General features: G+C 52.5%; 1 protein-coding gene across 7 annotated transcripts in view; it reads left to right on the forward strand.

The window, feature by feature from the left end:
* COL27A1 (collagen type XXVII alpha 1 chain) overlaps positions 1-14,708 on the forward strand; it is a 167,206-nt gene that overhangs the window by 71,351 nt on the left and 81,147 nt on the right. For 6 of the 7 annotated variants that reach the window (XM_049895041.1, XM_049895040.1, XM_049895043.1 and 3 more), the window contains 7 exons: positions 4,930-4,983; positions 5,558-5,602; positions 9,095-9,148; positions 10,438-10,491; positions 11,492-11,545; positions 14,281-14,334; positions 14,492-14,545. In XM_049895041.1, the coding sequence (XP_049750998.1) occupies positions 4,930-4,983; positions 5,558-5,602; positions 9,095-9,148; positions 10,438-10,491; positions 11,492-11,545; positions 14,281-14,334; positions 14,492-14,545 (369 nt within the window). The remainder of the gene's footprint in view (positions 1-4,929; positions 4,984-5,557; positions 5,603-9,094; positions 9,149-10,437; positions 10,492-11,491; positions 11,546-14,280; positions 14,335-14,491; positions 14,546-14,708) is intronic. The other variant, XM_049895044.1, reaches the window with a different exon arrangement.

Here is a 14,708-nt window from a genome sequence, read left to right on the forward strand (position 1 = left end):
TTGGGCACCTCCTCTGGGCCAGGCCTTGTGCTAGGTTCCGGGGTCACAGAAGGGGGCACAGTAGACCTGGCACCTGCCCTCAGCCTGGTGGTGGGACAGGCCACTACCACCTAGGTACACACATAAATGATCTTCAGTGTGGATAGGCAGGGAGCACTGAGATCTGACAGCAGGGACATGGGTCTGTGGGGTCAGGGAAATGATGTTGGAGTTGCTGGCAGAAGGACAAATAGACATTAACAATACGAGTGAAGGGCAGAGCATACCAGGTGTAGGAAACAGCTTGAGAAGGGTCCAGGGGTGCGTTGGTCGTTGAGTATGTCACAGCTAACAAGGAACACCAGGCAGGAAGGTAAGACATGTGTGAGCAAGGAGGACCCTATGAGCATCTCCACTGGGAAGATGGGCACCTTATGTCTTCTTTGAGGGATGCCTGGAAAACCCTGGCCTGGATGCCTGCTGCCATATGCCAGAGGAGTGGAACTCATGCCTATTTCTGAATTTCAAGTCTGTCCTCATGCCCGCTACTCATGAGTGATAGTGACAGGGAAAGGCAACTTCGCTCCTTTGATTGGAGTAAACAAAGTCAATCCAGAGCTTGTGAGCATGGTCTGTAGACCAGACAAAAAGACAGACCTGGGTTTGGGTCCTGCCTCTGCTCCCTGTTGTTTTAGGTGCCATTGAGTTGGTTTCGTTTACAATGAAAGAAACACTGTACAGTGTACAAGGAAAGAAACACTGCCCAATCCTGTACCATCCTCGCAATTATTGGTATGTTTGAGCCCATTGTTGCAGCCACTGTGTCAATCCATCTCGTTGAAGGTTTTCTCTTTTTCGCTGACACCTCTACCTTACCAAGCATGATGTCCTTCTCCAGGGACTGGTCCTTCCTGAAAACATGTCCAAAGTATGTGAGACCAAGCCTCGCCATCCTTGCTTCCAAGGAACACTGGCTGTATTTCTTCCAAGATGGATTTGTTCGTTCTACTACCCCCTACTCGTTGCTTAATCTTGGGCAAGTTACTTTACCTCTCTCTAAGCCTCAGTTTCCTCATCTTTAAAATGCAATGGGGCTAATAATAGCGTCGACCTCTCAAAGTTGCTATGAGGAGTTGGTGAGTGTCCCAGCAGCTAGCACCACCCCTGGCACAGTGTGACCTCTCAAAGTTCAGCTCTTTTTAATGAAGACTGGACAGAATAATGCCTCCAAGTATCTACTGTAGTGTCCAGCACACAGTAGGTGCTCTTCAAATGGCCACAGCTGTGGTTGACTTTGTTCTTGGTGGGAGTGAACAAGACGAAGGGCAAAGTATGGAGAACAGTGCCTGGGAGCGTAGGAAAATGTGAACAAGGTCCAAATTCAGGCATTGTTAATTATTCTTTCTTGTGGTGACATGACATTCTGTGTGTCTCGTGGCCACGCTGCCCATGAGAGCTGTCCAGCGTGGAGCGGACAGAGCCTCTGAGCTGAGCTGGCGGAAGGTAGCTTGGAGTTTTCTGTGTTACTCCTCAGATGCTTTTGTACTCTGGTGAGGCGGGGGTGGACCAACATGGGGAAGATCTTCCCTGAGCATGTCCCCACAGCCAGGGGCCCCTTTTTCACAGATCCTGTCCCCCACCATACAAAGACCTGTCTGAGAGGCCTGCAGAGGCAGCTGAGTGAGCATGGTCGTGTGGGGGAGGTGTGAGGCTTTTCTGTGGCTCCCCACAGCCCCTGTGGTACCCCACAGGAGTTAGTCAACCCTGTACTGTATCCTGCCCCCATACGACAAGCCTCCTTCAGGCCTGGAGTGGTTAAGAAGGAGCCTGCGTTCTTGGGGCTGCCGGCTGGCCCTTGGTTGCCATGGCCCAGGCACCCCCCCCCCATTCCAGAAGAGCCTACACTGTTTATTTGCACACCACAGGGAACTCTGGGTGGGCCGCCCCTCACTCCCTGCATCCAGGCAAAGAGACGGGGAGAGAAGCAACAACCAAATGATCTGTTTAAATGTAACTCTGAAGGACGATCTTTTCCTTTGGACTCTAGCCCCTCCTGGCCAGGAATCTTGGCTTCCTCACCCCTTTTCCCTCCCTTCTCTCCAAGCATGACTTCAGTATTGCCAGAAGCTCTGGAGACAGCCTGCCTGGTTTGAAACCCAGCTCTGCCCTTGGCTGTAGGACTTTGCTCAAGCCCTAACCTCTTGGAGCCTCAGTTTCCTCATCTACACGATGGGGGTAGTAACAGAACCGATCTTTTTGGGTTGTTGGAGGCATAACTGAGTGGAGGCCTGTGAAGTGCTTAGCACAGTGCCCACAGCTAGTGATGCCTGTATTATTATTATTCCCTGTTAAACTGACAGGTTACTTTCTCAATGAGAAAAATCAATTAATGGGAACTGAAAGCAGGATTTCTTAACAGAGACTCAACTAGAAGGCTTTGTTGAACCTAATCAGGGAGAATTCTGAGGCCTGGAGAGGGGAAGTATTTTCCCCAAGGTCACATATCCTTGTCCATGGCAAAGGACAAGGCCAGGGGTAGCTGCTGGTGAGGGACAGGAGATGAGGGGTGGGAGTGAGGATGGGGTGCTGTTGTTAGGTGCTATCCAGTCAATTTTGACCCATGGAGGCCCCATGTGACAGAGTAGAACTGCCCCATAGGATTTTGTTGGCTGTAATCTTTTATGGGAGCAGTTCCCCAGGTCTTTTTCCAGTGGAGCTGCTGGGTAGGTTCGAACCACCAAACTTTTGGTTAGCAGCCGAGCGCTTAACCATTTGCGTGACTAGGTCTCCATGAGGGTAGGGTAGGGGAATGAGCATTAGCAGTGCCTCCACCAGGCCAAGCCCTAGTCTGTGAGCAGATAGTCTGTGAGCTCCGCACCTTCCCTGATTCCCCACGGGCATTCCACTACCCTGCCTCTTCTGCAGGAGCCAGACAGGAATGTGGTTTTTCATTCTCAACTCAGCCTCCCTCTGCGACGTCTCCAGGCAGCTCAGACAGGAACTTGAGTCTCCTTTCTGCAGCCTGGTTACCTGGGGCAGCCACTGTTGCTCACATGCTTCTCTCTGAGTGCTGTGTTCTGACCTCTGAGCCTTCACCAGAAACCTCTATGTAGCCTGACTCGGAGAAGTGGGAAACGGAGGCCCAGAGAGGTCAAGTACATTGTTTGAGGTCACACAGGAGCTGACATTTGGATCAGTCCCAGAGTATGGAAAAGCGAGAAAAGAGAGTATCCTCAGGGTCTCCCTTTCTCTGGGTGTGGGCTCTACGTTAGGGCTTTGCTGGGCGGGGGGCGGCGGCTAGTGATAGGGGTGGGCAGGAAGTGAGATTTGAGGGACAGGTGGTGGGTATGTTTGGAGAAAATTCAGTCACTTCTTCACTCTCAGCCAGAGTTTCTCAGCCTTGGCCCTATTGACATTTTGGGCTGGATAATTCTTTGTAGTAGGGGGATGGCCCACACATTGTAGGATATTTTGCAAATCCCTGGCCTCTAGAACCCTGCCCCCAAGTTGTGACAACCCAAAATGCCTGCAGACATTGCCAAGTGCTTTATACATGTTAGTCAGTTAAAGGAGCCCCGGTGGCACAGTGGTTAAGTGCTCGCCTGCTACCCGAAGGGTTGGCAGTTTGAACCCACCAGCTGCTTCTTGGGAGAAAGATGTGGCAGTCTATCCCCTAAAGATTACAGCCTTGGAAGCCCTATGGGGCAGTTCTACTCTGTCCTATAGGGTTGCTATGAGTTGGAATTGATGGCAATGAGTTATACACATTAAGTCAATTATACCTCGAAACCATGCTAGGAGGTACATGGGAATAGTAATTCCTATTTATTAGATGAGAAAACCGAGGCACAGAGAGATTAAACCAAACAAAAACCAAACCCGTTGCCATTGAGTCTATAGGTCTGACTAGAACTGCCCCATAGGGTTTCCAGGGAGCACCTGGTAGATTCAAACTGCTGACCTTTTGGTTAGCAGCCATAGCTCTTAATCCGTATGCCACCAGGGCTTCCACAGAAAGGCTCCCCCCAAATGACTCAGCGAGTAGCAGAGGTGACAGTGAGACTGGGGGCCTGCCTCTGTCCCACCCTGGTGCGTTGACTTCTGGCCTTTCAGCAGCCCTTGCTGAGGAGCTCCCTGTGAAGGGACTTGGCTGCCCAGGGCCTAGAATGCCACTGTGCCTGCCTTTGAAGAAGCTGGGTCTCCCACCTGTGAATCAGGTCTACCAGCTGATCTCAGCATCCTAATTGTCCATCTCCAACTCAGGTGTTCTGGGATTGGAAGCCCACCTCCTCATTGTCCTCCAGAAAGATGACTGAGTTTCCGGGAAGCAGAAAGTGCCTCCTCTTCCCTTAGCTAGAGGAATCAAGGGCACTTTTTATGCCTTATTTAGCCCTTGCAGCACCTCTAGGGAAACCCTCGTGGCGTAGTGATTAAGTGCTACGGCTGCTAACCAAGAGGTCAGCAGTTTGAATCCACCAGGTGCTCCTTGGAAACTCTATGGGGCAGTTCTACTCTGTTCTGTAGGGTCACTATGAGTCGGAATGGACGCGACAGCAGTGGGTTTAGCACCTCTAGAGTGGAGGGATCATTGTCCTCATATTACAGATGGGGACACTGAGGTTCAAAGGAGACAACTGGAAAGCTCAGAGTAATGCCGAGCTAGCAAGGGACTCCAGTCTAATACAGGGTAGGAAGAAGTGCTATGTATGTGGTGGTGGAGGGGAGGGGAGGGAACACCAATCAGGAAATGAACTTGGGGAAGGATTCACGGGAAATTGATTCCAGCACTTCGGTGGAGGTAAACAGAATGAGGAACATCCCTAATTCCAGTGTAAAGGCAGCGGTGTTGCGTCCTTGAAAGCCCAGCCCCAGGGACTTTAGGGATCATTCCTCTCCAGCCAGTCTCCAGTGGGCCACCTCTCACTGTTTCCCTTTTCTTTCTCTTCCCAGGGCGACTTGGGATTGTTGGGTCCAATTGGTTACCCAGGACCCAAGGGCATGAAGGTAAATAAGGGCCATCCCGTAATTTGGGTAGGCACTCACTGACCCATTTCAGTCCAGAAGGAAGGCTATTGTACCTTAGACAACGTGGGTGGTGGGAGGGAGGATGCCCAGAGGGGTGGTGGGGTGGAAGCTGGGCCAGAGTCCCAAGTGGTTCTGGGTCTCAGGGCACTGAAAGTCCAGGAGATGGCCAGGGACATAGACAGCTGTAACGGAGAACCAGTGATCTCAGAACATCCCTGAGTTCGATGGGCATACAGGAGGAGAAGAGGCTAAAACTGCTAGGGCCACGCTCTGGGGATGACACAATTTGGCCAATATGCATGTGATGTGGCTCAGCAAGCCTGTCTCTCCCTATCAGCACCCCCTTCCCTTGGATTTTTCCAGAATATTGTGGTTTACTAGTCAACTGCCTTGTCTCAGAGCTCCTTCCATCCACTCCACTGGTCTATGAGATAGGGGTTATAGTCCCCATTTACAGTGACCTGGGACTGAGGGATCAGTGGGTTTACCCGGGTTCCCGGCTTCTGTGGCTTACAGCCTCCCTCACAGCTGGACTCTGGCATTTGTCTTGCAGGGACTGATGGGAAACATGGGGGAACCCGGACTGAAAGGTGATAAGGTGATCTGAATACTCCCTTATTGCACTGTGTTTTATCTGCATGTAAGCCCTCTCTCTGCCTCAACGCCGCTGCTGCTGCTGCTGCTGCTGGATTCTTGCCAGGGGACCCACTCCCCTGCACTCCTGCCTCCCCCTTGGTCTGCATTATCCTTACACCTGTGCTCCCTGGCCTCTTCCTTGTTACTCTGGGTGGAGACTCAGCAGAGGGCTCTCGGGCACGCAGACCTTGGCACAGAGAGCATGGGGGGGCGGGGCAGTTGGGGCAAGGGTGGAGGGTAAGGCGAGGCATGTCTCTGAATCCAGTCCTGGCCAGCGCCAGGATTTTGAGGCCAAAGCCAGGGACCACAGAAGTTGGGGGCACTGAGATGATGAGCTCTGGGGCAGGTATGAAAATCCACATAAACTGTCCTGCTTTGGAATTTGGAACCAACTCCAATGAGTGCGTGATCTGAAAATGCAATAGGAAACCCAGGACGGGCCTCTGAGCTACTAGTCTGGGCCTCCTCCCAGCTGCCATTAGGGGTTGGGCACACTTGCCGCATGTCCCCTGCACAGCCCTGCTGCTGAACTCTTGCTGCCTTTCTCACCCAGCGCTAAACCAACCGAGTCAGAGGTGGGTAGTTGGGACCCGGGAGCCTGGGTGGCACAGCATCTGGCCCGGGTTGTGCCAGGCCTGAGGGACAAAGGCATGGGTCGTCTTCACCACTCCCTCCTCAGTCTCTTGACAAACTGGGAACCCCAAAGGGGTGTTTTGCCCCAAGAACTCCTGGGAGGGCTCTGGGACAGCAGCCCAAATATCCACAAGAGGCCTGCGGGCATGGAAGCTACTTAGGCACTTGTCTTCAGGCGGCTCTGCCTCTTCCTCAAGCCTGAGTAATGGTACCAGGCACCACTCCAAGCTGCATCCTGAGGGTTCTGCATGGATGAACCGTAATCCTCCAAACTCCCACCCCCCAATGAGATAGGAAGTACGTATACCCCAGGCCACACAGCTGGTAAGTCCAGTGTCAGGGTTCAAACTCAGCCACCTGGCGCCGGAGACCTCAACTTCGAAGCAGAACTGCGGTCACAAGGCCAGAACTGATGAGACCCTCAGAGGTCACTTCCTCCAGTATCTTCATCTCAGAGATGGGGAAACTGAGACCCAAAGAGGGAAGAGATTTGCCAAAATAAACTGGGTGATTTATTGGGGGAACCAATCCAGGACTCTAGACTGTTAGAAAATTGTAATTGTTAAGCTAAATCTGACACACCCAGAATGTTTTATCCATTCCGCACCCCCAAGTAGCCAGAGGGCACAATGCTAATCCCAGCCCTTTCTCCATCTATTGCCAACTCTTCTGTCTCCGGTTGTCCTGCTGGGACCCTGCCTACAGGAAGGCATCTCTGCCTTCCCCATTCAAGCTTGGGCGCTCTGGCTCTGCCCCACTGGCTGTTCCCCCTTCCATGTCCCTCCCCTCTCTAGATTAAGGGGCTTTCTGTTGGAGGCAGGGGTTTCCCCACAGCTACCTGTTTATTCCTGAGACATTGGTGCTCTGGAAAGGTTGAAGTCATGGACAAGGGAGAAAGAAAGGAAATTGGGGAAAATGCGAGTGTAGCAGGGAGCTTTTTATAGGCCCCTCTGCAGAGCTGGCCTCCAGCTCCCTGTTTCCTCAGGAACATGGAAATAAATGTGTTACATAGAACTCAGCTGGCTTGCTGACAGGTGGGGCTGGGGACAGAGGGAGATGTAAAAGCTCTGGAAAAGGGGGGGGAAAGAAAGGAGGAAATTATTTTCCTGCCCGTAGTTTTTAGGAAAATCAAGGAAGTCTTCGGGGAAAAAAAAAAGAGTCTCATTTCTGCTCCTTTGGGTGGGGAGGGGTATTAATGTTAAGGGCTGAGGGTAGCGATTTCTGATCGGCCCCCTCATCCTCTCCTGGATGACAAGACCAGCCCTTCATGTTCCATGGTTGCTCCTACCTGGGATCCCAGATTTTCCATGACCCAGCCTGGCCGTGGCCCCACTTACAACCACTTGGCTCCCTCCGCTCCCAACACTGAGGCGCATTCTGGAACCAGGCTCCTGCTCCAGGCCCAGCTCTCTCCAAATCAATTCTCCTGATTTCTTAGGTGGCTTTTACAACTTCCTTTTAAAAGAAATGTTACCCCCCTCACTCCTCCTTTAGATGTTAAAAAAAAAAAGTTCCTTATTTCCCCAAACTCCGGGATATTGTACAGGATTTTCCAAACTGGAAAACCCAGAGTAAGTGAATTCTGGCTTTTGTTCTACTGAGGAAGTTCTCCTGCTGGGTCATGGCCTCAGCTGTCCAACGCAGGGTCTCTAAGATTCTCCATTCTTCGGGGGCTTTTCTCCCCTCTTCCTCCTGCTGCCAGGGCTGTGGATATTTCCTGAGTCCTAGGCCGGCAGACTGTCGGTAATGTCCAATGTAGATGGAAAGCTGGAAGTGGTGAGGGCTGTGAGAGATGGTCCTGGCCCTCAGGGAAGCATGTCCTGATCTGTTTCTGCGACAGCTCACTTTTTGGTGATCTCAGCCGAGCAAAACATGGCTAAAAACACGGAGGGAGCAGAACAGGCCTCCAACAGTCAGGGTCAGTGCCACCAAGTCTGTGCAATAAACTTTGTCTTAGAGAAGAAACACTCAGCCCTACACTCCAGATTAGGTTATTACTCATTGTTTACATGTAGGCTTAACAAGCGGGCTATCTGGTTTCTCATGTTACCAGTACCATCTGACTCATGGCAACTGCATGTGTGTCAGAGAACTACCCCAAAGGGTTTTGGATGGCTGATTTTTTGAAAGTGAATTGCCAAGCCTTTCTTCCAAGGCACCTCTAGGTGGGCTCGAACCTCCAACCTTTCAGTTAGCAGTGGAAGCACGTTAACCATTTACACCACCCAGGGACTTCATTTCTCATGCTACCACTGATTAAAAGCAAGTAATGAGAAGGAAACTGAAGCTGATCGATTGCAGGCACAGAAATTCCAACAGAAGGAAAAGTGAGGGCTCACAGCCTGGTGATGAAAAGTGTCGGGAGGCAGAAAGTACTCAGAAGCCACAGTGGTGTGGGCCCATCGAGCAAGGGGCAGTTGCCCAGGCTGCACCACCCCTGTGTGACAACATCAGTTGAGGATGAAGAGGTTGAAGGATCAAGACATAGTTTGACCCAGTGTCAGTTCTCCAGGAAAGGGCAGGTGACACTGGCTGGTTTATCTTCCGATAGTGCAGTTTTCAGCCATATGAGCAACCCCAGGCAGGTCCACAGATAGGCTAGCTTATAACCACCCCCCTGGGTCTGCCCCCCACCCCAAAGGTCCCCAGTGGCCTGCGCTAGTGGCCTGCCCTTAACTCTTAACAAGGGTGTTGCTGGTTAGATGGATTTTGGGAACAGCCTCGGCAATGCTGTACCCTTGTCAGTGGGTCTGGATGCTGGGGAGTCTTCTGGAGCCCACTCTTGTATCCATTGTAACCTTCTTTACTGGTGTGCATTTAGGGTGAACAAGGGGTTCCAGGTGTGTCAGGAGACCCCGGATTCCAAGGAGACAAGGTAAGTGCACCTGATTCTTGCCCCTGCCCCTGTTCTTCTGTTTTCCCGACCCTGGCTTCCTTCCCGGCATGTCATGAGCCAGGAACCACCTGTGAGATGGTTCCCTTTCAAACAGCCCTGTCTTCTCCATCCTCAGCGTACTCTCTGGCCATCTCTTACCTGGACTTTGCCATGGCCTCCTAACGAATTTCCAGGCTCCAATCTCTTCTCTCTCAGTTTATCTTCCCCACTGTGCGGAATTGCTCTTCTCAGGGCACAGTTCTGCTCTGTGCTCATAAACCATCTATGGCTCCCAAGTGCTCCCAGAATGAAGACCTGGCTCCTCGCTCTGACCCTCAGTACCCTTCTGCCTCTTCCTCTGCCCTCCCCCATTTACATCCCTGCACTTTAACCCCACTCAACTGCCCACCCTACCTCCAGGGCTTTGCATCCTTGCTGCCTCGGCTTCTACCGCCTTCACCGCACGAATCAATCTTGCCCGTATTTCAGGACCCTGCCCAGATGCCATTTCCTGCCCCTGACTGGGGAGTGCCCATTTTCCTTTCTAGGCACCCTGAGCTGCATGTTTCTCCCTCTCTTATGGGACCACCTTTCTCCCTTGATTTATGGGACTTGTGCTCACAACTCAGCCCCTTACTAGATACTGAGTTCCCTGAGGGCAGGGCCCCATCCTGCCCTGATGGAGCTTGGCTCAGGGTCCTGCTTGGAGCAGCAGGTATTTAGGGTCTGCTTGTGCAGTGAGTGAGCAATGGGTCTTACTAACTGACTGACTGCCTGAGGGGATGGACCAGGACGGCCTTGACTTTCCACGCCCTACCATGAGCCTATTGAGGCTGGCTCCTCTTTGCCTGTGTCTGGCATCATGTAGCCACATCTGGCCCTCGCCCAGCCGGTCAATGAGGCCCAGATGTTGGCCAGTTCTGCTTCTTCCCCCTCCCTTTCTCCTGCTGGCCATCCTGACCCAACCTCAGTGTCTCCTGCTTTGTAACAAGCCATGTAGACCTTGCTGCTTCTACTGGGTCCCTGCTCCAGAATTCTTGAGCATAAAGGCTGTCTGCTTGGAACCCAAGGGCCCTGGGTTCCAGGACTACCTATCGGGGGCTGCTGGTTTCACCTCTGCATCTCTAGGTCCCAGCCCACAAGGCTGCAAGTGGGGAAAGTAAGGGGAGAGCTCCTTGTCCACAAAGGTGGCTGTTCTCCAGGCCTCGGGCTGGCTGGGAGGATGGCAGCTACTCACCTGGCCAGTGACTGTCCCTCCCTAACTCTAGCCTGCTCTGGATCTTTTCCAGGGAAGCCAGGGGTTGCCAGGGTTCCCAGGTGCACGGGGGAAGCCAGGGCCTCCGGTAAGTACCTCCTCTGACACCCCTAATCTCACCTTTTCCACATGGTTGTGGAAGGCAGTTGGGGGCACCTTCACACCCAGGACCTCATTTCCTTCTGCGCCAGCCCTGAGGGGCAAGCCGAGCAGGACAGGTATGGTGAGCCCCCTGTTTTACAGAGGAGGACCCTGGGGCCCAGCACCATAGACAGCCTTCAGTCAGTGGCAGAGCTCTGGTGGGAATCTAGGTTCCTAATGCCTTGTAAAGGGGTCTGTGGGTGGCGTAAATCATTAAGTGCTCGACTACTTACCGAATGTTTGTCGGCTTGAACTTGCCCAGAGGTGCCTCGGAAGAAAGACCTGTTGCTCTGCTTCTGAAAGGTCGCAGCCTTGAAAATCCTATGGGACTCAGTTGCGCTCTGCAACACGCGGGGTCACCATGAACCAGAGTCCACTTCACAGCTAGTGGTTTTGTTTTTTTGGCTTTTAATGCCTTATAAACAATTTGTTTTTGTTGTTAGGTGCCATTGAGTTGTTTCCGACTCATTGCGACCCCAAGGGCCAAAGTAGAACTGCCCCACGGGTTTCTAAAGAGTGGCTGGTGGATTTGAACTGCCCACCTTTTGGTTAGCAGCCGAGCTCTTTATCACTTTGCTACCAGGGCTCCGCATGAACAATAGTAATGTTATTAATAATAGCAGTGGGTGTCATTTATTTATTGTTACCGTATGTTTCAGACCCTTCCTGTACTATATCAAAGACTGGCAACAACCCCAGGAGTTTTAGGGAATTATTATTGTTCCCATTTTATAGATGAGGAAGCTGAGGGTCCTCAAGGTGAAGTGACTCGCCAGGATCCCGTGGCTAGGAAGCTGTGGAGGCAGGGTTTGGACAATAGCTCCTTCCATGTGTCTAGGCGGATTTCATCCATATACCTCCTAAACTTTTCCAACCACCCAGTCAGGGGAATAATCTAAGAAGTTGGTGGGTCCTCACTTATCCACCCCTTATAATCTCCTCTATAGGGCAGAGTTGGAGACAAAGGATCTCTTGGGTTTCCTGGGCCCCCTGGACCCGAGGTATGTGATGCCCTATTTCTGTCTGGCTGTAGCCTGCATAGGGTGTAGTCCTTGGGAAACTGAGACTCAGAGAAGGGGAAGGGCTTGCCAGAGGTCACACAGCAAGTGAGAGATGAGAGAGAAATTCCTAGATTAGCAATCATCCCTCTTCGGCCTCCGCCCCTTCCAGTTTACCCAGGGACTTTTGAAGGCAGTGAGGACAAGAAGCAGCCTCAGAGTCCCTCTCCAACCTTGTGGGACCTCTGCCACTTTCCCAGTTTCCAGAAAAACTGTTAGGAAAGCCCTCTGGGCTCTACTGCCTGGGCCCTGAGCTAGAGCTCCCCCACCCCTCACCACAGAGTGGAGCTCTGGAGCCATGGGGTGCGGCAGCAGCTCCCTGGAGAGCCGATGTGCTCTCCTTGTCCCTCTCTCTTTCACACAGGGACTCTGTGTTGGAGAACTGGGCTGAGCAGGAACCAGGGCTGTAGTCCTCAGGTCATCAGCACCAAGGCCGTCCTGCAGGTCTACGACAGCCCCAGCCATAGCCCCCAGCCCCCCCCCACCACCACTCCCTGGCCTCCAGGCTTTGCTTGCCCGTGAGGTCTCTGCATCTGAAATGAAAGTCTGGCTCTGCCGGCTTTTCTGGGCTCTTCCAAAGATCACTCCTGGTATCACCCAGATGGATAAGAGAATGTTTCCTGAAAGCTACGAGTTCGGACTTTCCACTGTGTTGACTTTGGCCTCAACACAGTCCTATCTTTAGACAAATGGAGTTGGCCTCTCTTCCATGGCCCTGATTCCCTCCTCTGTCACTGTGAGTCTGAGTTTCCCAGCAGTCTGGCCAGTGAGGGAGAGGAAAGCATGCTCACTCACACTCATTAGGTACCTCTGGGTGCCAGGAGCCTGTGTGGTATCTTAGGGATGAGAACTTGTTGAGTTGCTACCATAACTGTGTGAGGGAAATGTGGACAAGGAAACTGAGTCACAGAGCAGAGCAGTGACCTCCTCAGAGTCACTCTGCTAGTTGGTAGGGAATAAGGCCTACCTTGGCTCTGCCCTGGGTCCCTGGACAAACCTGGGATCTGCCTCTCCTGTCTTTCTGTTCTGGTTTGATTGGCTGACTTGATGTCCAGGAGATGGCTCTGCTCAGCTGAAGACAAAAGCTGAAGAGCATGTCAGTGCCTTCCTTGGTTCTCTGCCTCCTTTCCCAGAGATCATTCCCAGTTCAGCTGGGGCTGAATTATCTCTTTCACTCCTCAGTGGGCCAGATGTGTGTGCGCACAGAACACGATCAGCATCCCCCACAGCCATGTTCTCACTGGGGATGGACCCACCCCAGGCAGACTTGCTTTCCCAGGACACAGGACCCTACATCATTTTGGGTGGGCCTGACATTGAACAAAGAGGGCTTTCCTCACACTGTTGCATTCGAGCCTCACACGAGCCCCAAAAGGGGGGTGTTATGGGCACCATTTTACAGATGAGGAAGCTGAGGCCCGGAGAGGCTGAGGAGCTTGCCTGGGGTCACACACTGAGTTGGTGGCAGAACAGGATTTTGAGCCTACCATCTTGTAGAAAAAAATTTTGACTTCTGTATTAGCACCAAATTCCGGGCTGTTTTTGCTTTGCTGGTGAGAAGGGCGAGAGGGTATCTGGGTTGGGATTTAACAGAAATTATTAAAAGGACAAAAAAGAAAGAAAGAAAGAAAAGCCAATTTATGAAGGCAAAGCGGGGTGAGGGGGTGTATTTTGGACACAAGGACTCTAGTTTCTAGCTGGCAGGAAACGGAGAGTAGTAGGGCTGCCCCAAAAGCCATTGAGGTTCTAGGCTGGATTAACAGAGGCATAGCACCTAAAATAAGGAAGGGGCTGCCCCATACTGGCCTGTGCTGTCATACCACACCCTGCTGATCCCACTCTCAGAAAGACAGCCACCAACAGAAGCAGCCAGACCGAGGGGCCCTGGGCACTTGACAACAAGTGGAGAAAGGATGAAGAAGGGCAGGCTTCTGGGGATAGGGTGACCATTCTCCAAATTGTGCAAAGGCTATTGTGAAGAGGGATCCCCTGTGCTCTGTAAGGCCCTGAGGGACAGCATGAGGATGTTGAGGGACAAGGAAGGAGATTTGCTCCATATCAGGAAGAACTTTCTACCATATAATCATCCAACCAGACCTCGGCAGGAGGTAGCAAGCTCGTAATGGTGGTATGGGCGGAGTCCATCATGCTTGGCCAGGAGGGGAGGGGATTTAGGCTTATGATAGGAGTGGGATTGATTAGATCTGTGCTTCCCAAGCATTTCAAGGTCACAGCCAATGCAGAAAATAATTGTAGTTGCAGGTTCCCTGAGTCAGAGGATGAGACTTCTCTGGCAGGGGGGTGGTTGTACTGGGGCTGCCCAGGCCCTGCCCGGCCTCCTCCTGGGCTAAGGGGAACATAGTCTCTGCACCCCTGTAACTGCTTCCCAGTGGCCACATAAGTCCGGAAATTCTGGGTTAGACGCCTTTGCACGTGCCTGTTCCTGTCCTAAGTACTTTCTTGCACGTTCTCATTTAATTCTCTTAGCAACTCCGAGAGGTAAGTGCTGGTACTGTGATCCACATTTGGAACTGGGGAGTCAGGGTCCAGGTGGTTAATTGACCCACCCAGGTTCCCATCCCAGATAGAAGCCCAGGTCAATCCAGCTTCCAGACCTCGACTCTTCACACTTCCCTTCACAGCCCCTGTGGGTGACCATTCTCTCTGCTTCCCCTCAGGGATTCCCTGGAGACATTGGTCCCCCTGGGGACAATGGCCCAGAAGGCACAAAGGTGAGTACCTGCCCAGGGTTGCTCCAGGTGAAGAATCGGACAGTGCTCTGGAGATCACAGGCCTCAACGGCTGGCTTGGAAGTAGGGGGAGTCTTGCCAGCCCATGATGGCAATGGAGGTGCCACCTCTGAGAACTTTTTTGTCCCCTTCTCTCCAGGGTAAGCCCGGAGCTCGAGGCCTGCCGGGACCTCGGGGGCAGCTGGGGCCAGAGGTGAGACCGTCTGGCCTTGCCCTCTGCTCATTCCCCTGCCTGCCTCCCTGCCCAATGCTCATCTTGGCCTGAACACAGCCTCCAGCCTGGGATACCCTCAGTTTTGGTCCTGGAGGCCTGAGCTTGGGGTAGGGACCCCTCAGCCAGGACATAGCCCAGGGCT

Source organism: Elephas maximus, chromosome 9, assembly GCF_024166365.1.
Source record: "Elephas maximus indicus isolate mEleMax1 chromosome 9, mEleMax1 primary haplotype, whole genome shotgun sequence".
NCBI classification, from domain to species: domain Eukaryota; kingdom Metazoa; phylum Chordata; class Mammalia; order Proboscidea; family Elephantidae; genus Elephas; species Elephas maximus.